Genomic DNA, 24667 nt, shown 5'->3' on the forward strand with positions numbered 1-24667 from the left:
AACCAAACACAATATTTTCTATATTGCTTTATAAATATGACCATTTTTATTTAAAATGAATATGCAGTATTACTTTTTTCTTATGTTTAACCCTTGACCTGTGCCAGAATGTTTTTGGCGCCAGATTTTAAATGTATTTATATATACCACATCCCCTGCCACATCAGACTGCATATGTCCACAATTGAAAGAGGGAGGGCTCACTCCCGAAACGCGTCTTGTCCATTTTGTACCCCCATATGTATGTGTTTCAATAAAATATTGTTGAATAAAAAAAATTGTCCATTTTGTACCTCCATATGTATGTGTTTCAATAAAATATTGTTACATAATACTCTGGGTACCATCTACATTATTGCAACATCCGAGCAGCGCCGACAAAGAGGGTTCTCCTTTTTCTTCAATCCGTATTCTGTTCCAATTTTAAACATATACATTTTCCAAAATCACGACAAAATCAAACCTATATAAGTAGGGTATCATTTTAGTCGTATGGATATAGAGAATAAAGATAAGGTGTCATTTTTACTGAAAAACGTACTGTGTAGAAACGGAAGCCCCCAAAATTTACAAAATGGCATTTTTTCTTCAATTTTGTCGCACAATGATTTTTTTTTCCATTTTGCGGTAGATTTTTGGGTAAAATTACTGATGTTATTACAAAGTAGAATTGGTGGCGCACAAAAAAAAGCAATCATATAGATTTTTAGGTGCAAACTTTAAAGGGTTATGATTTTTAAAAGGTAAGGAGGAAAAAACAAAAGTGCAAAAACTGGAAAATCCTCGGTTCCCAAGGGGTTAAACAAAAAGGAATGCTGAAAAGGCATAAAGTAAACAGACCCACACTAACCACTCTTGTTTCTGGCTTCCAATCTCCCTGTGTAGCTCTGCCTGTAATGATGTAATCACTACAGACGAGGTTACACAAAAAGAGAGTTGTAAGTGATCTTCTACTTACTGTATACATCCAGCTATATAATGTATACCCCCAAGGAGTTAACTAATTGTTCAGCAGTGCTAGTTAACTCTTTCCTCGCTGTGCCAGAGCATAGCCCAGCAAGAGATTACAGTAAAACAACGATCTTTACAGATTGCTGCTTTATCTGTATTACCAGGTGGTGCAAGGAGTCAAAACCTGGTTCGCACAACAATAGTCACAAGCCCAAAACAATGACAAGATATTTGAATTTTTATGCCATGAGTGGCAATGTGACAGTCTAGTGGAGAGCACGCCAAGACACATTGAAACTGGGGTTAAAAATCTGCATGAGTCAACCAAATATTTTTTTCTGACTATTCTTAAGGTAAAACATTAGTATTTTTTAATGAAAAATACATTTCTTTAATTTTGAATGGTCTGTTAAATTTTTCCAGAGCTGTAAATTGCTGTGTATTACGTATCTCCAGTTCACAACCAACTTACTAGAATGTTATTTGACAGAAAAGGCATAATGATCAATAAATTAACTTGTTTGACAGACAGAGGGGATTTTGCTCTTGATCTTTTTAAAGGCCTGTTTAATCTCTCTATTACTCAGACTGTAGATCATAGGATTGAGAAGCGGAGTAACTACAGTGTAGAACAGGGCGAGGACCTTCTTTACATTTCCCTTATTTGGAAATAAATAGATGCAGATAAGGGATCCATAAAATAGGGAGACCACGGCCAGGTGAGAGCTACAGGTGGAGAAGGTCTTCTGCCTCCCGGTTGTAGATGAGATCTTCAATATGGTGAAAATTATAGAACTATATGAGACCATAATCACTATAAATGGACTAATTGCAAATGACGCAGCCAGGATCATGTCTTCTAATTTCACATAAAAAGTATCTGAGCAGGAAAGTTCTAGAATGGGATCAAAATCACAGAAGAAATGGTCAATGATGTTTGGTCCACAGAACTGCAGTTGACTCATTGTTGCTATAATAGTCAATATTACAGTCAACATCATCACCCAACACAAGAGAACAGCTTTTAGACAAAATGTAAGGTCTATAACGGAGGAGTAATGTAGAGGGTTACAGATGGCCTGATACCGGTCATAGGACATCACCGTCAGGAAAAGACTTTCTAATATTTCAGAGACTGAAAAAAAATAAAATTGTATCAAACAGTCGATAAAGGGCAGAGAACGTCCTTCATACAACACAACGTGGAGCATGTTGGGTACTATAGTGGTGGAGAGAAGGATATCTGAGAAGGAGAGCTGTGTGAGGAAGAAGTACATGGGGGAGTGGAGGGATCGGCTGTAGGACACCACCACAATGATCAGGAGGTTCCCACAGATGGTCACACAGAAGATCAGCAGAAGGATGAGAAAGAAAAAGATCTTAAAACTTTGTAAATTCTGAAATCCTAAGAGCAAAATTTTGGTCACCGTATTAGAATTGTTGTTCTGCATATTCAGAGAACGTCTTTTCATGAAAAATTGAATTAAAGATATATTTAACAAAATTCAGTTATTGACCCCACAGTGTAATGGAATTCCTCCTTTTTATTACATTAGGGGGGTTGACTGTGATTGGGTCATGATGAGGTTCAGTTTTCCTGGACTATTATTGTTGGATTGGATTGTGACCAACGTGTCTACAGAGAGATACAAAAAAGTGGAAGAGAAATTTTTAAATAATAAATCTCTTTGATATTTTAATACCACAATTCTGATGTTAAACAATCTGTTTAACGGAATGTTCCAAATTGTATTTTTCTTTTATTTGTAAGAATGTTCTCAGCCTGGGGGAAAACATAAAAAAACCCTATACTTACCTTCCTTCCCCTGTCACTCTCCCAGACCCAGTCCCATTGCACTGTACTATTTCTGTTAGGGGTTGTCATGTGTATTAATTCACAGAAAAGGACCTAAAATCATACTTTATTACGTGCCCCTAAAAATAAATAATTCAGATTTCAAAAAGTTGCTCCAAGAGCCACACAATCATAAAATATACAGCAAACGGCACTCTGGAGCAGCCAGCTCCCAGATATAGTACGACTGATAAAGCATATAACACAGTGCATGCTGAATGATGAACAGACCAAAAAGTCAAATAATAAATATATACAAGAGTACCACGGTAGAGTATTCTATTGCACCCTAACCCCAATGGCTCAGGTAGTGGCTCAGGGCGGGACAACAGGGTGGGAGAGGGGCAGGGACCTGATAATCCCTATGCCTAGGTCTACACTAGTACCTAGGCCTAGACGGAATTGTCATCCTGATAAGGACGGTCCCGCTCTGGAACCTCCCCTACACTGCTACTCTTCCCCTAAGTAAACACTACCTCACTTGTTAATATGATTACTAGCTCTCTACCCGGACATATCCCTATTGCTAATAATGCAATATATATACAGAAGGATATCCTAGATTTAATAGGAAAAGTAGTAGGCAGATGTCACTAGGGATAGGAAGATATATATGTATGCAGTGTATACCAAATATCCCACTATTCAATCACAGATACTTAAGATAATATCAATGACCCTATCATATATTGCTACTGTAGAGATAGTACCAGCGTATAATGCCTTTACAATGAAACAGTTAATTACAACCTAGATGATATCCTTATCAATATTCACCATGTACCAAACAGCAGAAATTATTATAATTCTCAGATATACTGAAACTATCATAATTCTTAGATATGCTGATACTGCAAGACCACGCTGTCATCTCCAGGGTTCCCCCAATCAGGGCACAATAATTGTACATAAAAGGACAGCCGTGCCGCAAAACTATAAATCAACTTACAGACACATATACCATCTCATTCTGAATTAGTTATGCAATTATTAGCAGTAGCAAGTAGTAGGATAAATAAGGTGGATACTCAAGTGAGCAAAGGATGCATCTAGATATTCAATCGCTCTCAACGCGTTTCTCCTGGTTACGGATCATCAGGAGAGAGATATAACCGATCAGGCTCGATCCACCGGAACTCCTGTACTCATGGTCCAGCTAGGGGTAATTAACTGTTTCATTGTAAAGGCATTATACGCTGGTACTATCTCTACAGTAAAAACAAGAAACTGGATGTCCAGCGCCAGGATTCGTGCAAAACAGATACTTTAATGCTTAAAATGCCATAACAGGGGTCAAAGTGACGCGTTTCAGGTGCGTTAGCACCCTTAATCGTACAGTAGCAATATATGATAGGGTCATTGATATTATCTTAAGTATCTGTGATTGAACAGTGGGATATTTGGTATACACTGCATACATATATATCTTCCTATCCCTAGTGACATCTGCCTACTACTTTTCCTATTAAATCTAGGATATCCTTCTGTATATATATTGCATTATTAGCAATAGGGATATGTCCGGGTAGAGATCTAGTAATCATATTAGCAAGTGAGGTAGTGTTTACTTAGGGGAAGAGTAGCAGTGTAGGGGAGGTTCCAGAGCGGGACCGTCCTTATCAGGACGACAATTCCGCCTAGGCCTAGGTACTAGTGTAGACCTAGGAATAGGGATTATCAGGTCCCTGCCCCCCTCCCACCCCGTTGTCCCGCCCCGAGCCACTACCTGAGCCATTGGGGTTAGGGTGCAATAGAATACTCTACCGTGGTACTCTTGTATGTATTTATTATTTGACTTTTTTGGTCTGTTCATCATTCAGCACGCACTGTGTTATATGCTTTATCAGTCGTACTGTATCTTGGAGCTGGCTGCTCCAGAGTGCCGTTTGCTGTATATTTTTTGTTTGTGTGACTCTTGGAGCAACTTTTTGAAATCTGAATTATTTCTTTTTAGGGGCACGTAATAAAGTATGATTTTAGGTCCTTTTCTCGGAATTATTGATTTCCGGACTAAGTATTCCCACTCTGTGATATAGTTGTCATGTGTATTGTAAAACACAAGAAGCTCTATGCAAAGGGACTGACTCTGTGAGAGCTGTGGGAAAAGATAAAAAGGAGGTAGGTTTAGGGTTTTCCTCGAGTCTAAGAACTCACTAAATAATCTACAAAAAGCTATTGTAATATTATTTAGAAAACTTTACTTAATTTTTATATCAGGTGGAAAGAAAAATTATATACAGTAACAAAAAAAGTTATAAAATATAAAATTATATTATGAACAAATAATGAGAAGCCTATTAAGGAAATCACAGATTTCATAACATCATATACTGTATACTTTCTATTTAGATGTTATTTTATAGTAACTGATTTGATTATACACTGCTCCAAAAAAAATAATGGAACACTTAAACAACACAATGTAACTTCAAGTCAATGACACTTGTGTGAAATCCCACTGTCCACTCAGGAAGAACACTGATTGACAATCAATGGAACATGCTGTTGTGAAAATATAACAGATAACAGGTGGAAATTGTAGGCAATTAGCAAGACAACCCCAATAAAGGAGTGGTTCTGGAGGTGTTGACCACAGACCACTTTTCAGTTCCTATGCATCCTGGCTGATGTTTGGTCACTTTTGAATGTTGGCGGTGCTTTCACTCTTGTGTTAGCATGAGAGGGAGTCTCCAACCCACACAAGTGGCTCAGGTAGTGCAGCTCATCCAGGATGGCACTTCAATGCGACCTGTGGCAAGAAGCTTTGCTGTGTCTGTCAGTGTAGTGTCCATAGCATGAAGGCGCTACCAGGAGAAAAGCCAGTAAATCAGGAGATGTAGAGGAGGCTGTAGGAGGGCAACAACCCAGCAGCAGGACTGCTACCTCTGCTTTTGTGTATGGAGGAGCAGGAGGAGCACTGCCAGAGCCCTGCAAAATGAACTCCAGCAGGCCACAAATGTGCATGTGTCCACTTAAATGGTCAGAAACAGACTCCATGGGGGCTGGACGTCCACAGATGGGAGTTGTGCTTACAGCCCAAAACTGTGCAGGGTGTTTGGCATTTGCCAGAGAACACCAAGATTGGTAAATTTGCCACAAACGCCCTGTGCTCTTCACAGATGAAGGCAGGTTCACACAGGAGCACATGTGACAGACGTGACAGAGTCTGGAGACGCTGTGGAGAATGTTCTGCTGCCTGCAACATCCTCCAGCATGACCAGTTTGGCGGTGGGTTAGTAATGGTGTGAGGTGGTATTTCTTTGGGGGGCCGTACAGCCCTCCATGTGCTTGCCAGAGGTAGCCTGACTGCCAGTAGGTACCGAGATGAGATCCTCAGACCCCTTGTGAGTCCATATGCTGGTGCTGTTGGCCCTGGGTTCCTCCTAATGCAAGACAATCATAGACCTCATGTTGCTGGAGTGTGTCAGCAGTTCCTGCAAGAAGAAGGCATTGATGCTATGGACTGGCCCGCCCTTTCCCCAGACCTGAATCTGATTGAGCACATCTGGGATGTCTCGCTCCATTCACCACAGACTGTCCAGGAGTTGGCGGATGCTTTGGTTGAGGTCTGTGAGGACATCTCTCAGGAGACCATCCGCCACCTCATCAGGAGCATGCACAGGCATTGTAGGGAGGTCATTGATTTTGAGTGTGACTCCAAATCCAGACCTCCATGGGTTGATAAATTTGATTTCTATTGATAATTTTTGTGTGATGTTTTATCAGCACATTCAACTATTTAAATGTGACAGATACTTGTCGACAGGACGTGATGCGAGGAGGTTGAGAGGCTCCTCCCCCCCGCTTCCTGCTCCCTCCATGGACCAAACACATGCTGCTAGTCCGGGACACCGCTCAGCTGCGCTGAAAGCTGGGATGCGAGTGTGCTGGATGGCGGTGGAGCAGAGGGACCTGACCTGACACAGCAGTAGTGAGCGGGGAGCAGTGGACTGTGAGCATAGTGGCCCCCACACAAACAACAGCACACACAGGTGCCGACAACGCTGTGATCTGGAGTGGAGGCTCAGAAGAGGCAATGAGTTGGAGGAACCCGGATCTGTGTTGTGCTGAGAATGCAGGCAGAGTGAGAGTGTGACCTTGGAGCTACTGGAGGAAGACACACTGAGGAGGCTGATCCATGGCTGCTCCAGGGACCCAGCTGAGATTCGGGTGAGATCCTCTCATATCTGTGTTGTTATAAGGATGAAACTGCTGCCACAGTGAACAAACTGTACTAAAAGAATAGGTGTGGGGGCAAATTTTGCTCGCTTAATAATAAACCCCCTCGTGGCGATAATAGCTGTGGAGGTGAACGCTGCCACGTTCACCTTGTATGTTTAAAGCCAATAAAGAAGGTCCTTCTGCATGAGAAATAAGAATTTATCTATAAGAACTGGATTTTGGTGGAAAACCCTAATTGGGACAGTGTATTTTTATTTATTTTTTTACTCTCCTGAGTATAAACGACACCTGGTGAAACACCTGTAGCACTGCAGGAGCAGGTCTATAGTCTGCAGATAACTGAGCTTCTCCTGTGATACAGCAATCTGAAAGTGTCCGTTGGAAATATTTAGTTGGTAATCTTTTCTGAATCTCCCGGCGCAGCGTATGAAATACACGTGACTGTTCTGGGTGGGACAATATATTGACAACTGGAGGATAAGATGGCACCCAAGCTGAATAAAACACATAGCCCAACAAAGGATGCTAAAGCAGCTGGGAAAGTGGATAAATGTTTTGTCTCGCCGGGGGCAGTGCCTAGAAATCGTGGATAAAATAAAACCAATGCAGGAGATCTGGGATTAGATGGCTCTATAATGGAGAAGGAAGGGGATGTTCCCCAACCTGCCCTAGATAAAATATTAGTGGCAGTTGCAAAATGTAATACTTCCATAGATGTTCTGTCCAATCAAGTGGGGGTTATCGGCGTGGAAATCAATTTGATCAGGGAAGATCTAAAGAAAGTCAGGGAGAGGTGTACAGAGGTGGAGACGAGAGTGTCGGGTGTGGAAGATGAGGTCCATAAGTTAAAATCTGAAGTACAGAGGATGTCAGGGGAGAACAAGTTATTAAATCAAAAAGTGACAGAATTCGAAGACCGCTCCAGACGGGGGAACCTTAGAATCTTGGGTTTCCCAGAGGGAGCGGAAAGTAAAGATGTGATAACTTTTATCCAAACATGGTTGATTGCGCAGTGTGGGGAGGAAAATCTCTCTAAACACTTTAGTGTGATACGTGCGCATAGAATTCCGTTCCAACCCCCGCCAGTAGGGGGCAGACCATGTACCATAATACTTAAACTCCTGAATGATAATGACTGTGACAACATCTTGAGAATAATGAGGAAAAAAAAGGAGATAGAATACAATGGAAATAAAATTATGCTTTTCCCAGATTATGCAACTGAAACACAGAAGAAGAGATATACTTTCAGGGAAGTTAAAAAGAGACTTGCACATAATGGAATCAAGTTTGCTTTAATGTTCCCAGCCAGGCTGAAGGTTTTTTTACAAAAATGAGACATTCTTTTTCTCTAGCATAGTAGAAGCGGTGGACTGGATGGGCACACGGGGATTGAAAAATAGTGGTTAAGGTATGGGGGGGATGGAGAGGGGGGGACAATCACGTAAGGCTAGAGATTTGCCCGAGATGGCAGGTCACCGGGTGGGAGGGGGGGTCAGGGGGAAGGGGAAGGATGGGGGGGGGAGGTTTGGGGAACCCTGGGGAAGTGGGTTTTTTTCACCCTTTTTTTTCTCAAAAAATAAAAAAAAAAATATGTAAATGTGACAGAACAAAAACTATTCTACATTGTCTATCTTTCAAAAAAAATAAAAATAAAGACTCCATGTTAGGCTGGGTTCACACTACGGTTTGTATTTACGGTTCCCGTATTCGGCTGGGAGGAGGGGGGCGGGGCTTAATCGCAGCGCCCGCACTCAGCCGTATTCGGGAACCGTATTTAATGCATGTCTATGAGCCGACCGGAGTGAACCGCAGCCTCCTGTCGGCTGCGTTTTGGTCGTATGTGGCTTCCCGACCGTAGGCAAAAACGCAGTCGACAACGTTTTTGCCTGCGGTCGGGAAACCGCATACGGCCGAAAACGCAGCCGACCGGAGGCTGCGGTTCACTCCGGTCGGCTCATAGACATGCATTAAATACGGTTCCCGAATACGGCTGAGTGCGGGCGCCGCGATTAAGCCCCGTCCCCCCTCCTCCCAGCCGTATACGGGAACCGTAAATACAAACCGTAGTGTGAACCCAGCCTTACAGAAGCCACAATGCCGTGCTGGACCTCCTGTAGTATGGCATACTGTATTATACCTGATAAACTCCAAATGGGGGCTGTTAGGGTTCCTTACAGGTATCATTTCTTCTGGTAGTAGATGTAAAAGTGACCTTCTACATGCAGCAATTGTGGAAATAGATAAGCATACAATGCATTCAGAAAGTCTTTTTTTTAACTTTTTCCCATTTTCTTATGTCTTATGATAAAATAAAAATAAAATAAATGAAAAAACATTCTGCACTCAGTGCCCCATAATGAAAATATGAAATTATATTTTTAGACATTTTTGAAAATGTATTAAAAAAATGAAAAATGGCCATAAAAGTTCAGACCCTTTGCAAAAACATTTTAAGACATTTCTGCACCTTGATTGCAGTCACCTGTGGTTAATTCTGCAGTTTCAACAGGATTAGGAAAGACATCACTGGTTGTAAGACCCAGTGGCCTCCATAATTCTTACATGAAAGAAGTTGAACAACCAGGTGCCTCCCTAGAGCTGCTGCCCAACCAAAATTACCAAAGTAATCGGGTGAGAATGGTCTTGGTAAGAAAGATGACAAATAACCCAGTGGTCTGGCTGAGCTCAATAGTTTTTGTGAGCAGATGGGAAAAACTTTCAAAAGGTTAACCCTCACTGCAGCATCCACAATATGGGCTTAATGGCAGAGTTGCCAGGAAGACGCTTTTCCTCAGTAAAAGACAAGTAAATTTCACCTGTTGTTAAAAAAAAGAAAAGAAAAACAAACAAAAAAAAACATCTAAAGGACTCTCAGACTGTAAGAAACAAGATTCTATGGGCTGATGAAACAAACATCATGTCTGGAGAATCAAAGCACTGATCCTCACCCGCCCAAAAATACCATACCTACAGTGAAAAATGGTGGGTGTCCAGCTGCTGAGACAGGGAGACTTGTCAGGGTAAAGATAAAGAGGAAAGATAAATAAAGCAAAGTACCAAGATATTTTAAAGAAAACCTGATCCAGAGCAGTCTGGACCTTAGACTGTGCTAGAAGTTCACCTCCTACAAGACACTGACCCTAAGCACACAACCAAGACAAGACAGGATATGCTGGGGAGCTACTCTGTGATTGCCCTTTATTGGCTCTGCCACAGCCTGAACCCAATGGAACATTTCCAAAGAGACCTGAAAATAATTTTAACCAGGGGTCACCATCCAACCTGATGGGGCTTGAGAGGATCTGCAGAGAACAATGGCAAAAAAAATACCCTAATCCAAGTATGCAAACATTGTGGCCTCATCTCCATTAAAACTGGGGGCTGTAGTTGCTGCCAAAGGGGCTTCATCTAAATTCTAAGTAAACTGTCTGAATACTTTTGTCATAGCAAGATTATAGTATTTATCAATGCATTAGGTCCGAATGATGAGGAAATACAAGGAGAAACATAACAAAATGTCAAGTAAAGATGTGTGAAGACTTTCTGAATGTACTGTATATAACATATTTCCTGTACATATCACTGTAGACAACACAGAATTGACCTCGAACAGTCACAGAAAACAGAGGACGATGATCTTGATGTTTTGTGTGTAACAGAGAACAACAGTTTCTTCTTTTCTTAAGAAAAATGTTAGGTTATTACTATGTGCCCCTTTTATGGAAAAAAAAATATTACAAGCGTGGTGGAACAAAGCCGGAGAGATCTCATTTCTGGTCTCTGGTGGGAATAGTTACATTTATTATAATTGGTCTTTATAGATTTTAGATCATGAAACTTAAAAATGTATTAATAAAATGTGCATTGATATTTTATTTAGACAGGTATGGTAAGAAAATCAGTTCACCCCTCATCCTCCATGCCCTTATACCAATTTCTAGGTCCTCACTAATTTCACTAGTTCACTTTAACCTGATCCCGCAAAATCAGCTACATGTACGTGGTGATGAGGGCTGACATGCATCATCTCCACGTACATGTACCTGATGTCTTAGATCATAGAGTCTGATCTGCTATCCTATGAGTGTCAGTGTAAAACTAACAGGCATAGGCATAATTCAGTGGAGTATAGATGTGTACGCCAGTGAATTATGTGTTTGATATTAAAAAAGTAAAAAATATACACCCAAAAATACACCCAAAAATAATCTCCCCCAAAATGTCAACATGTCTCTTAAAAAAAGAGTCGTCATACAAAAGTGTTGGTGAAAAAATAAAAAAGTTATGGCTTACAGAAGACAACAACTTACAAACATGATTTATTTTTTACAACAAATAATTGTTATGCTATAATTGTTATGTCCTAAAATATAAAAAAAAAAAGTATATAAATTTGGTATCGCCATGATCGTATCTACCTGCAGTGTAAAGTTAACATGTAATTTATACCACATGACGAATGACAAAATTTTTTATAGAAAACAACCGCAGAATATATTTTTTTTATTTATGCCACCTCAGAGTGTCACATGTACCCCAAAATGGTACCAAGGAAAGCATCAACTTCTCTCCCAAAAATATTTTTGCACCCCAAAGACTTAAAGACTAAATTAAAAGGAGGCCCCAAAATCCACAAAGCACACCTTCATGTCTGAGGCCTGTGTTAGACAGGTAGCGCTCAAAGGCCTCATATGGGATATTTCTACATATGTCAGAATTCAGGAAATAAATATTGAGTTGCATTTCTCTATCAATAACTACTGTGTTACAGAAAAAAATGGATTAAAATGGGAAAAAAAATTAAATTTTAAAGTCCACCTTCTAACATTCGAAAAAAGTAAAAGAATGTATATCAAATGATGGGAACAGAAAGTAGACATATTGTAGATATGAATTAATTGTTAATTTGGTGTGGCATGACTATTTGTCGTACGAGCAGAAAAAGTAAAATCTAGAAAAATGTAAATGTATTATTTTTTTGCCAAATGTTTTGTTTTTCACAAAAATCACTGACTATGTCAATCAAAATTTACCACTAATGTAAAGTACAATATGTCACGAAAAAACAGGCGGACTGGTTGTAAGTAGTAGCCAGCATTCAGGAGAAGGTTGTGGAATGGTTAGAGTTGAAGTTTCAAGCGGACAGCAGCAGGTGGCAGCCTAGTGGAAGTGGCAATAGCCAGTGTACAGCAGGAGGTGACGGACTGGCAGGGGTTGTTGTAGCCAGCGGACACCAGGAGGTGGTGGACTGGTTGGTGTTGTGGCCAGTCTACAGCAGCAGGTAGCGAACTGGTGGTAGTGGTAATAGCCAGTATATAGGCAAAGGAGGTACCTGGTGGGGATTACAAAAGCCAGCATACAGCAGGAGGTGGCAGACTGGTGGGAGCTGTATTCACCGCCATAAGCAGAAGGTGACAAACTGGTGGGAGTGGTAATAGCCAGAGGATAGAACGAAGTGGCAGACTGCTAGGAGTTGTAATAGCCAGAGTACAGCAGTAGGTGGCGGACTGGCTGGTTTGTCATAGCCAGTGTACAGCAGGAGGTTATGAACTGGTAGATGTTTTAGTAGTATTCATACAACAGAAGGTGGAGGACTGATGGGAGCTGTACTAATCAACTTCAGCAGGATGTGATGAACTGGTGGGAAGAGTAGTAGCCAGTGTACACAGGAGGTGGCAGTCTTTGGGGATTTGTAGTAGCCAGTGTACAAAAGAAGATGGTAGACTGGTGGGGTATCAGTAGCCAGAGTACAGCAGGAGGTTGCAGACTGTTAGGTGGTGTAGTTTCCAGCATACAGCAGGAGATGGCGGACTGGTGAAGTTGTTTCCAGCATACAGCAGGAGGTGGCTAAATGGTAGGTGTGATATCAGCCAGCGTATAGCAGGAGGCGTTGGACTGGTGAGATTGAAAGTAGCCAGTGTAAAGCAGGAGGTGACACACTGGTTTTAGTAGTAGCCCGCAAACATCAATAGTTTTCAGAATATATGCGTGAATATTCGTCATATATTCGCAAAATTTGCATATTCGTTATATTCGCAATCTTTTTTCACGTATGTGAAAATATTATTCACAAATGCAAAAATATATTATTATTCATATATTCGAGAATATATTTTCTTTATAGTCTAAACATATATTTGCGCATGAGAAAAACTTGCAAAACTACAACTCCCAGCATGCCCAGACAGCAGACAGCTGTCTGGGCATGCTGGTAGTTGTAGTTTTGCAACATTTGGAGGGCCACCGTTTGGAGACTACTGTGCAGTGGTATTTAAACTGTAGCCCTCCAGCTGTGGCAAAACTGCAAATCCCAGCATGCCTAAACAGCAAACAGCTGTCCCAGCATGCTGGGAGTTGTAGTTGCGCACCTCCAGCTGTTGCATAACTACATCTCCCAGTACATGCTGGGAGTTGTCGTTTTGCAAAAGCTGGAGGCACACTGGTTGGAAAATGCTGAGTTAGGTAACCGAACCTAACTGAAGGTTTTCCAACCAGTGTGCCTCCAGCTGTTACAAAACTACAACTCCCAGCATGCATGGTCTGTCAGTGCATGCTGAAAGTGGTAGTTTTTCAACAGCTGGAGATTTGCCCCCCCCCCCCCCCATGTGAATGTACAGGGTACATTCACACAGGCGGGTTTACAGTAAGTTTCCTTATTCAAGTTTGAGCTGCGGCAAATTTTCCGCTGCAGCACAAACTCCTAGCGGGAAACTCACCGTAAACCCACCTGTGCGAATATACCTTGAAAACACTACACTACACTACACTACACATAATAAAGGTTAAAACATACATATACACCCCCTTACACTGCCCCCCACCCCCCAATAAAAATGAAAAACATATCATACGGCAGTGTTTCCAAAACGGAGCCTCCAGCTGTTGCAAAACATCAACTCCCAGCATTTCCGGTCAGCCACTGACTGTCCAGGCATGCTGGGAGTTTAGCAACAGCTGGAGGCACCCTGTTTTTGAATCACTGGCGTAGAATACCCCTATGTCCACCCCTATGCAATCCGTAATTTAGTCCTCAAATGCGCATGGTGCTCTTTCACTTCGTTTAGGGCCAAATATGGGGTATTTCCGTACTCGGGAGAAATTGCATTACAAATTTTGGGGGCTTTTTCTCCTTCTACCCCTTATGATAAGGAAAAGTTGGGGGCTAAACCAGCCTGTTAGTGTAAAAAAATAAAAAAAATTTACACTAACATGCTGGTGTTGCCCCATACTTTTTATGTTCACAAGCAGTAAAAGGAAAAAAAGACCCCCAAAATTTGTAACACAATTTCTCCTGAGTACAGCAATACCCCATATGTGGGAGTAAAATGCTCTGCGGGCGCACAACAAGGCTCAGGAGTGAGAGGGCACTATGTACATTTGAGGCCTAAATTGGTGATTTGCACAGGGGTGGCTAATTTTACAGCGGTTCCGACAAACGCTAAAAATTTTTATACCCACGCGTGACCCCATTTTGGAAACTACACCCCTCACGGAACGTAACACGGGGTATAGTAAGCCTTAACACCCCACAGAATTTTCGTTAAAGTTGGATGGGAAAATGAGAAAAAATAGTTTTCACTCAAATGCTGGTGTTACCCTAAATTTTTCATTTTCACAAGGTAAAATAAGAAAAAAGCCCCCCAAAATTTGTAACACCATTTCTTTTGAGTATATAAATACCCCATATGTGGATGTAAAGTGCTCTGTGGGCGAACTACAATGCTCAGAAGAGAGGGGGGCCATTTGGATTTTGGAGAGAGAATGTGTGTGGAATTGAAGGCCACGTGTATTTACAAAGCCCCCCGTGGTGCCAGAACAATTGAACCCCCCCCACATGTGACCCCATTTTGGAAACTACACCTCTCACAGAATTTAATAAGGGGTGCAGTGAGCATTTAAGCCCCACAGGTGTCTGACAGATTTTCGTCATAGTGGTCCGTAAAAATGAAAAATGTAATTTTTCATTTGCACAGCCCACTGTTCCAAAGATCTGTCAAATGCCAGTGGGGTGTAAATGCTCACTGCACCCCTGGTGTAGTTTCCAATATGGGGTCACATGTGGGGGGGTCCACTGTTCTGGCACCATGGGGGGGCTTTGTAAACGCACAAGGCCCCCCGACTTCCAATCTAAACAAATTCTCTCTTTAAAAACACAATGGCGCTCCTCCTCTCCTGAGCCCTGTAGTGTGCCAGCAGAGCACTTTACATCCACATATGGGGTATTTCTTCTATTACCCCTTGTGAAAATGAAAAGTATGGGGCAACACCAGCATGTTAGTGTAAAATTTTTACATTTTTTTACACTAACATGCTGGTGTAGACCCCAACTTTTCCTTTTCATAAGGGATAAAAGCAGAAAAATCCCCCTAAAATTTGTAACACAATTTTTCCAGAGTACGAAGATACCCCATATGTGGCCCTAAACTGTTGCATGAAATACAACAGGGCTCTGAAGTGAGAGAGCGCCATGTGCATTTGAGGCCTAAATTAGGAATTTACAATAGGGGCGGACCCCGATACAAGGATGGCGCTTGTGTCCACCAAAACCCTACAGCAGTGTTTCCCAAACAGAGTGCCTCCAGCTGTTGCAAACCTCCCAGCCTGCCAGGACAGTCAATGGCTCTACGGAAATACTGGGAGTTGTTGTTTAGCAACAGCCGGAGGCTCCATTTAGGAAACACTGCCATATGAGATGTTTTTCATTTTTATTGGGGGGGGGGGGGGGGGGGGGGGCGTGCAAGGGTGTGTATGTATTGTTTTACTTTTTATTTAGTTTTATTGTAATGTAGTGTCTTTAGGGTACATTCACACAGGCGGGGGTTCATAGTGAGTTTTCCGCTGGGAGTTTGAGCTGCAGCAGAAAATTTGCCGCAGCTCACACTGGTAGAAGGAAACCCACTGTAAACCCACCCGTGTGAATGTACCCTGTACATTCACATGATGGGGGGGGGGCAAACCTTCAGCTGTTGTAAAACTACAACTCCAAGAATGCACTGACAGACCATACATGCTGGGAGTTGTAGTTTTGCAACAGCTGTAGGCACACTGGTGGGGAACCACTGAGTTAGGAAGCAGACTCTAGCTCAGTTATTCCAACCTGTGTGGCTCCAGCTGTTGCAAAACTACAACTCCCAGCATGTACAGTCTGTCAGTGCATTCTGGGAGTTGTAGTTATGCAACAGCTGGAGACACACGGGTTAGAATCACTGAGTTAGGAAACAGACTCTAGTTCAGTGTTTCCCAACCAGTTTGCCTACTGCTGTTGCAAAACTACAACTCCCAGCATGCACTGACAGTTTGGAGACCGCTAAGTAGTAATCTCCAAACTGTGGTCCTCAAGATGTTGCAAAACTACAACTTTCAGCATGCACTGACTGCCTGGGCATGCTGGGAATGGTAGTTTTGCAACATCTGGAGGGCTACAGTTTGGAGACCACTGTATAGTCGACCACGGTTTTAGGTCTGGTTGGAAAAGTGCATACGGGGCAAAAATAAGCTGACCGGAGCGAACGTTTCACTCTGCACGGCTCATTGAAATGAATTACCATACGAGCGCATACGGCCGGAATACGGGAGCGCACAATTTTAGCTCTCCCCAGCCGTATGCGCTCTTGTATGGATAAATACGTGTTGTGAACCCACCCATAGCGAAGGGGTGGGATACTTTCCTATTGGTTGCTGGGTATGTTGCTAATCTCCGACAACTGTATTTGCATCATTCTCATTGGCCCACAAGCTAAAAGAAAGGAGGGATCAATATTCGTGAATATTCGCATATGCGTATATTCGCATATGCGAATATTCACGCGCCAGTCTCACACAGTAGTATTAAAGCCTTCTATACACCACACAAGCTGGAAGCAGAGAGGGATGATCACTGTGATGTGTACTGTGAAAAAAAAGCGAATATTCATAATTGTGAATATATAGTGCTATATTCGCGAATATTCACAAATTTGCGATATTCTCAAATTAAATTTGCATTGCGAATATTCGCGTGCAGCAGGAGGTGGCAGACTGGTGGGAGTTGTAGTATCTAGGGTTCCATAGGCAGTGGCAGACTGGTAGTTTTTGTTATAGCCAGTGCACAGCAGGAGAGGATTCACTGAATATATCATAGTAACCTGCGTGCAGCAGGAGGTGTACTGCCCCAGAGTGCAAAAGGATGTTGCAGACTGATAGGTTTGTAAAGCAGTAGATGGCGGAATGGTCAGAGTAGTGGTGCCAACCGCACAGTTCCAGGTGGCGGACTATTGTATTCAACGGACAGCAGGAGGTAGCGGACTGGTAGGAAGTGGTATCCAGTGTACAATAGGTGGGGGACTGGTGGGATTTGAAGTAGACAAAGTTTAGCAGGATGTGGAATACAGATGGGTTCTATTAGCCTATGTACAGCAAGAAGTGGCAAACTGGTGGGATTTGTAGAAGCCAGCATACAGTACAATGTGGCGGGCTGATGGGAGTGCTGGTAGCCACCGTTGAGCTGGAGGTGGTGGACTATTGGGTGTTGTAGTAGCCAGCAGACACCAAGAGGTGGCGGACTGTTGGGAGTCGTAGTATCCAGCGGACAGCAAGAGGTTTCAGACTGGATTGTGTAGTAGTACTAGCGTACAGCAGGAAGTGATAGACTGTTGGGAGTTGTAGTATCCAACGGACAACAGAGGTTTCACACTGGTGAGAGTGGTAGTTGTCAGTGTAAAATAGGAGGTGATGAATTTGTGAGGTCGTTAGTAGCCAGCGTACAGTGGGAGATGAAAGACTGTTGGAAGTAGTAACATCCAGAGTACAGCAGGAGGTGGCGGACTGGTAAGCATAGAAGTATTTAGCATATAGCAGGAGGCAACAGACTGGTGGTAAAGTTAGTTTGGTTGAAAAAAGAAATACGTCTATCAATTAAGGTATTAAGGTAAGGTATATTGGGAGGTGACGGACTGTTATTTGTTTTAGTATCCAGAGTACAGAAAGAGGTGGCTAACTTTTAGGTGGTGTCGTAGCCACCCTACAGCAGGAGGTGTCAAACTAATGGGACTTGTAGTAGACAAAGTACAGCAGGAGGTGGCAGAATAGTGAGATTAGTTGTAGCCACCATATTGCAAGAGGCAACAGACTGTTGGAAGTTGCAATAGTAGCTGTTACGCCGAGCGCTCCGGGTCCCCTCTCCTCCCCGGAGCGCTCACAGCGTTCTCCTACTCGCAGCGCCCCGGTCAGACCCGCTGACCGGGTGCGCTGCGATAATGTCCCTAGCCGGGATGCGATTCGCGATGCGGGACGCGCCCGCTCGTGATGCGCATCCCGACACGCTTACCAGACCCGCTCCCCGTCTGTGCTGTCCCGGCGCGCGCGGCCCCGCTCCCTAGGGCGCGCGCGCTCCGGTTCTTTGCGATTTAAAGGGCTGGTGCGCCACTGATTGGCGCATGGCTTTTTATTAGTATGTTCACCTGTGCACTTCCCTATATTACCTCCCTTCCCCTGCACTTCCTTGTCGGATCTTGTTGCCATTGTGCCAGTGAAAGCGTTCCTTGTGTATCCCTAGCCAGTGTTCCAGACCGCTTGCCATTGCCCCTGACTACGATCCTTGCTGCCTGCCCTGACCTTCTGCTACGTCCGACTCTGCTCTTGTCTAATCCCTTGTACCGCGCCTATCTCAGCAGTCAGAGAGGTTGAGCCGTTGCCGGTGGACACGACCTGGTTGCTACCGTCGCTGCAAGACCATCCCGCTTTGCGGCGGGCTCTGGTAAAAACCAGTAGCAACTTAGAACCGCTCCACCGACACGGTCCACGCCAATCCCTCTCTGGCACAGAGGATCCACCTCCAGCCTGCTGAATCCTGACAGTAGAACCGGCCATGGATCCCGCTGAGGTCCCGCTGCCAGTTGTCGCTGACCTCACCACGGTGGTCGCCCAGCAGTCGCAAAAGATAGCACAACAAGGCCACCAGCTGTCTCAACTGACCGTGATGCTACAGCAGCTTCTACCACAGCTTCAGCAACCATCTCCTCCGCCAGCTCCTGCACCTCCTCCGCAGCGAGTGGCCGCATCCAGCCTCCGTTTATCATTGCCGGACAAGTTTGATGGGGACTCTAAACTTTGCCGTGGTTTTCTTTCGCAATGTTCCCTGCATTTGGAGATGATGTCGGACCAATTTCCAACTGAAAGGTCAAAGGTGGCTTTCGTGGTCACTCTTCTGTCTGGGAAAGCCCTGTCATGGGCCACACCGCTCTGGGACTGCAATGATCCTGTCACTGCCTCTGTACACTCTTTCTTTGCGGAGATTCGAAGTGTCTTCGAGGAACCAGCCCGAGCCTCTTCTGCCGAGACTGCCCTGCTGAACCTGGTCCAGGGTAATTCTTCAGTAGGCGAGTACGCCATCCAATTCCGTACTCTCGCCTCCGAATTGTCCTGGAATAACGAAGCCCTCTGCGCGACCTTCAAAAAAGGCCTATCCAGTAACATCAAAGATGTGCTGGCCGCACGAGAAATCCCTGCTAACCTGCATGAACTTATTCATCTTGCCACCCGCATTGACATGCGTTTTTCCAAAAGACTCCAGGAGCTCCGCCAGGATATGGACTTTGTTCGCACGAGGTGGTTTCTCTCCCCAGCTCCTCTCTTCTCTGGTCCGCTGCAATCTGTTCCTGGGCCTTCCGCCGTGGAGGCTATGCAAGTAGACCAGTCTCGCTTGACACTTCAAGAGAGGACACACCGCCGCAATGAGAACCTATGCCTGTACTGTGCCAGTACGGAACACTTCTTGAAAGATTGCCCTATCCGACCTCCACGTCAGGAAAGACGCACTCCGACTCCGCACAAAGGTGAGACAGCTCTAGGTGTGAACTCTGCTTCTCCATGTCTTACTGTGCCTGTGCGGATTTCTTCTTCTAACTTCTCCTTCTCAGCTGTGGCCTTCTTGGATTCCGGATCTGCAGGAAATTTTATTTTGGCCTCTTTTGTCAACAGGTTCAACATCCCAGTGACCAGTCTCGCCAGACCCCTCTACATCGCCTCTGTTAATGGTGAAAGATTGGACTGTACCGTGCGGTACCGCACAGAACCCCTCTTAATGTGCATTGGACCCCATCACGAAAAAATTGAATTTCTCGTACTTTCTAACTGCACCTCTGAAATTCTTCTTGGACTACCGTGGCTGCAACGCCATTCCCCTACCCTTGACTGGACCACCGGGGAAATCAAGAACTGGGGTACTTCTTGCCACAAAAAATGCCTTATGTCTGCTCCCAGTCCTGCCAGTCAAAACCCTATGGCTTCTCCGATACCTGGTCTCCCCAAGGCCTATCTGGACTATGCTGATGTTTTTTTGCAAAAAACAAGCAGAGACTTTGCCTCCTCACAGGCCTTATGACTGTCCTATTGATCTCCTCCCTGGTACCACTCCACCCCGGGGCAGGATCTATCCTCTGTCTGCTCCGGAAACACTTGCCATGACGGAGTACATCCAAGAGAATTCAAAAAGGGGATTTATCCGCAAGTGTTCTTCCTCTGCCGGAGCAGGGTTCTTCTTTGTCTCCAAAAAAGACGGTTCCTTACGACCTTGCATTGATTACCGCCGTCTTAATAAAATCACTATAAAAAAACGCTATCCCTGCCTCTTATCTCGGAACTCTTTGATCGCCTACGTGGCGCCAACATCTTTACCAAATTGGATTTAAGAGGTGCATATAATCTCATCCGCATCAGGGAGGGGGACGAGTGGAAGACCGCGTTTAACACCAGAGATGGACACTTTGAATATCTGGTTATGCTCTTTGGGCTTTGCAATGCCCCTGCTGTCTTCCAGGACTTTGTAAATGAAATTTTTTGTGATTTACTATATACCTGTGTTGTGGTCTACCTGGACGATATTTAGATTTTTTCTTCTAACCTAGAAGAACACCGCCGGCATGTCCGCATGGTTCTTCAGAGACTCCGGGACAATCAGTTATATGCTAAGATGGAGAAATGTCTCTTTGAATGCCAATCTCTTCCCTTCCTAGGATACTTAGTCTCTGGCCAGGGACTCCAAATGGACCCGGACAAACTATCAGCCGTTTTGGATTGGCCACGCCCCTCCGGACTCCGAGCTATCCAACGTTTCTTGGGGTTTGCGAATTACTACAGACAATTTATTCCACATTTTTCCACCATTGTGGCCCCAATTGTGGCCCTAACTAAGAAGAACGCCAACCCTAAGTCCTGGCCTCCTCAAGCGGAAGAGGCGTTCAACTGTTTCAAAACTGCCTTTTCATCTACTCCCGTACTCTCCAGACCTGATCCATCTAAACCCTTCTCACTGGAGGTAGACGCCTCCTCGGTGGGAGCTGGAGCTGTGCTCCTACAGAAAAATTCTTCCGGACTTGGTGTTACTTGTGGTTTCTTTTCTAGAACCTTCTCTCCGGCGGAGAAAAACTACTCCATTGGTGATCGAGAACTACTGGCCATAAAACTGGCCCTCGAGGAATGGAGGCACCTGCTGGAGGGGTCCAAATACCCAGTTATTATATACACTGATCACAAGAATCTCTCTTATCTTCAGTCTGCCCAACGGCTGAACCCTCGCCAGGCTAGGTGGTCGTTGTTCTTTGCCCGTTTTAACTTTGAGATTCATTTTCGCCCCGCTGACAAGAACATTAGGGCTGATGCCCTATCTCGCTCCTCGGATGCCTCTGAAATAGAAACCTCCCTGCAGCACATTATTCCTCCTGACTGTCTGATCTCTGCTTTCCCAGCTTCCATCAGACAAACTCCTCCCGGAAAGACCTTCGTCCCTCCACGCCAGCGCCTCAGGATTCTCATGTGGGGACACTCCTCACACCTCGCCGGACATGCTGGCGTCAAAAAATCCTTCCAGCTCATCTCTCGTTTTTATTGGTGGCCTACCCTGGAAGCTGATGTTGCTGATTTTGTGCGGGCTTGTACAGTCTGTGCCCGGGATAAGACTCCTCGCCAGAAGCCTGCCGGTCTTCTTCATCCTCTGCCTGTTCCTGAGCTACCATGGACTCAGATTGCTATGGACTTTATTACTGACTTACCTTTATCCCATGACAACACAGTTATTTGGGTGGTCGTTGATCGTTTCTCCAAGATGGCACATTTTATCCCTCTTCCAGTCTTCCTTCTGCGCCACAGTTGGCGAAACAGTTTTTTGTGCACATTTTTATCTACGCATATTGTCTCGAATAGAGGCGTTCAATTTGTGTCGAAATTCTGGAGGGCCCTTTGTAATCAGCTTAAAATCAAATTAAACTTCTCGTCTTCCTATCATCCCCAATCCAATGGGCAAGTGGAGAGAGTTAATCAGGTTCTTGGTGACTATTTGCGACATTTTGTTTCCTCCCGCCAGGATGACTGGGCCGATCTCCTACCATGGGCCGAATTCTCGTACAATTTCAAAGTCTCTGAGTCCTCCGCTAAATCCCCATTCTTTGTGGTCTATGGCCGTCACCCTCTTCCCCCCCTCCCCACTCCCACGCCTTCTGGTTTGCCCGCTGTTGATGAGGTGACTCGGGGCTTCTCCAACATCTGGAAAGAGACTCAAAAATCTCTCATACAGGCCTCATCCCGGATGAAAAAACATGCCGATAAAAAAAAAGAAGAACCCCTCCTGTCTTTTCTCCTGGAGTCAAAGTGTGGCTCTCCACCAAGTATATCCGCTTCCGTGTCCCCAGTTATAAACTGGGACCACGTTATCTTGGACCTTTTAAAATCAAATGCCAAATCAACCCTGTCTCCTACAAACTCCTTCTTCCTCCTTCTCTCCGTATTCCCAATGCTTTTCATATCTCTCTCCTTAACCCCTTCAGGACCAAGCCCATTTTGGCCTTAAGGACCGGAGCGTTTTTTGCACATCTGACCACTGTCACTTTAAACATTAATAACTCTGGAATGCTTTTAGTTATCATTCTGATTCTGAGATAGTTTTTTCGTGACATATTCTACTTTAACATAGTGGTAAAATTTTGTGGTAACTTGCATCCTTTCTTGGTGAAAAATCCCAAAATTTCATAAAAAAATTGAAAATTTAGCATTTTTCTAACTTTGAAGCTCTCTGCTTGTACGGAAAATGGATATTCCAATTCTTTTTTTATTATTCACATATACAATATGTCTACTTTTTGTTTGCATCATAAAATTTATGAGTTTTTACTTTTGGAAGACACCATAGGGCTTCAAAGTTCAGCAGCAATTTTCAAATTTTTCACCAAATTTTCAAACTCGCTATTTTTCAGAGACCAGTTCAGGCTTGAAGTGGATTTGAAGGGTCTTCATATTAGAAATACCCCATGAAAGACCCCATTATAAAAACTACACCCCCAAAGTATTCAAAATGACATTCAGTCAGTGTTTTAACCCTTTAGGTGTTTCACAGGAATAGCAGCTAACTGAAGGAGAAAATTCTAAATCTTCATTTTTTACACTTGCATGTTCTTGTAGACCCAATTTTTGAATTTTTGCAAGAGGTAAAAGGAGAAAATTTTTACTTGTATTTGTAGCCCAATTTCTCTTGAGTAAGCACATACCTCATATGTCTATGTTAATTGTTCGGCGGGCGCAGTAGAGGGCTTAGAAGGGAAGGAGCGACAAGGGGATTTTGGAGAGAACATTTTTCTGAAATGGTTTTTGGGGGGCATGTCACCTTTAGGAAGCCCCTAGGGTGTCAAACCAGCAAAAAAAAAAAACATGGCATACCATTTTGGAAACTAGACCCCTTGGGAACATAACAAGGGATAGAGTGAACCTTAATACCCCACAGGGGTTTCATGACTTTTGCAAATGTAAAAAAAAAAAAAACATTTACCTAAAATGCTTGTTTTCCCCCAAATTTAACATTTTTGAAAAGGGTAATAGCAGAAAATGCCCCACAAAATTTGAAGCCCAATTTCTCCCGATTCAGAAAACACCCCATATGGGGGTAAAAAGTGCTCTGCTGGCGCACTACAGGTCTCAGAAGAGAAGGAGTCACATTTGGCTTTTTGGAAGCAAATTTGTTCTGGGGGCATGCCGCATTTAGGAAGCCCCTATGGTGCAAGGACAGCAAAAAAAAAAAAACACATGGCATACCATTTTGGAAACTAGACCCCTTGGGGAACATAGCAAGGGGTAAAGTGAACATTAATACCCCACAGGGGTTTCATGACTTTTGCAAATGTAAAAAAAAAAAAAAAATTCTACCTAAAATGCTTGTTTTCCCAAAAATTTTTCATTTTTGAAAAGGGTAATAGCAGAAAATACCCCCCAAAATTTGAAGCCCAATTTCTCCCGATTCAGAAAACACCCCATATGGGGGTAAAAAGTGCTCTGCTGGCGCACTACAGGTCTCAGAAGAGAAGGAGTCACATTTGGCTTTTTGGAAGCAAATTTTGCTCTGGGGGGCATGATGCATTTAGGAAGCCCCTATGGTGCCAGGACAGCAAAAAAAAAAAAACACATGGCATACCATTTTGGAAACTAGACCCCTTGGGGAACATAACAAGGGGTAAAGTGAACCTTAATACCCCACAGGGGTTTCATGACTTTTGCAAATGTAAAAAAAAAAAACATTTACCTAAAATGCTTGTTTTCCCAAAAATTTTACATTTTTGAAAAGGGTAATAGCAGAAAATACCCCCCAAAATTTGAAGCCCAATTTCTCCCGATTCAGAAAACACCCCATATGGGGGTGAAAAGTGCTCTGCTGGTGCA

The 24667-nt window shown here is 43.7% G+C and overlaps 1 protein-coding gene across 1 annotated transcript in view; it reads right to left on the reverse strand.

Annotated features, from left to right (window-relative positions):
* Positions 1 to 1463: 1463 nt before the first annotated feature.
* Positions 1464 to 24667, reverse strand: part of LOC130366676 (olfactory receptor 5AN1-like) — a 34115-nt gene continuing 10911 nt past the window's right edge. The window contains exons 2-3 of the mRNA XM_056568997.1: positions 4660 to 4901; positions 1464 to 2415 (exon numbers count right to left, since the gene is read on the reverse strand). Of these exons, the coding sequence (XP_056424972.1) occupies positions 1464 to 2415; positions 4660 to 4901 (1194 nt within the window). The remainder of the gene's footprint in view (positions 2416 to 4659; positions 4902 to 24667) is intronic.

This window comes from Hyla sarda, chromosome 4 (assembly GCF_029499605.1).
Source record: "Hyla sarda isolate aHylSar1 chromosome 4, aHylSar1.hap1, whole genome shotgun sequence".
Taxonomy (NCBI): Eukaryota; Metazoa; Chordata; class Amphibia; order Anura; family Hylidae; genus Hyla; species Hyla sarda.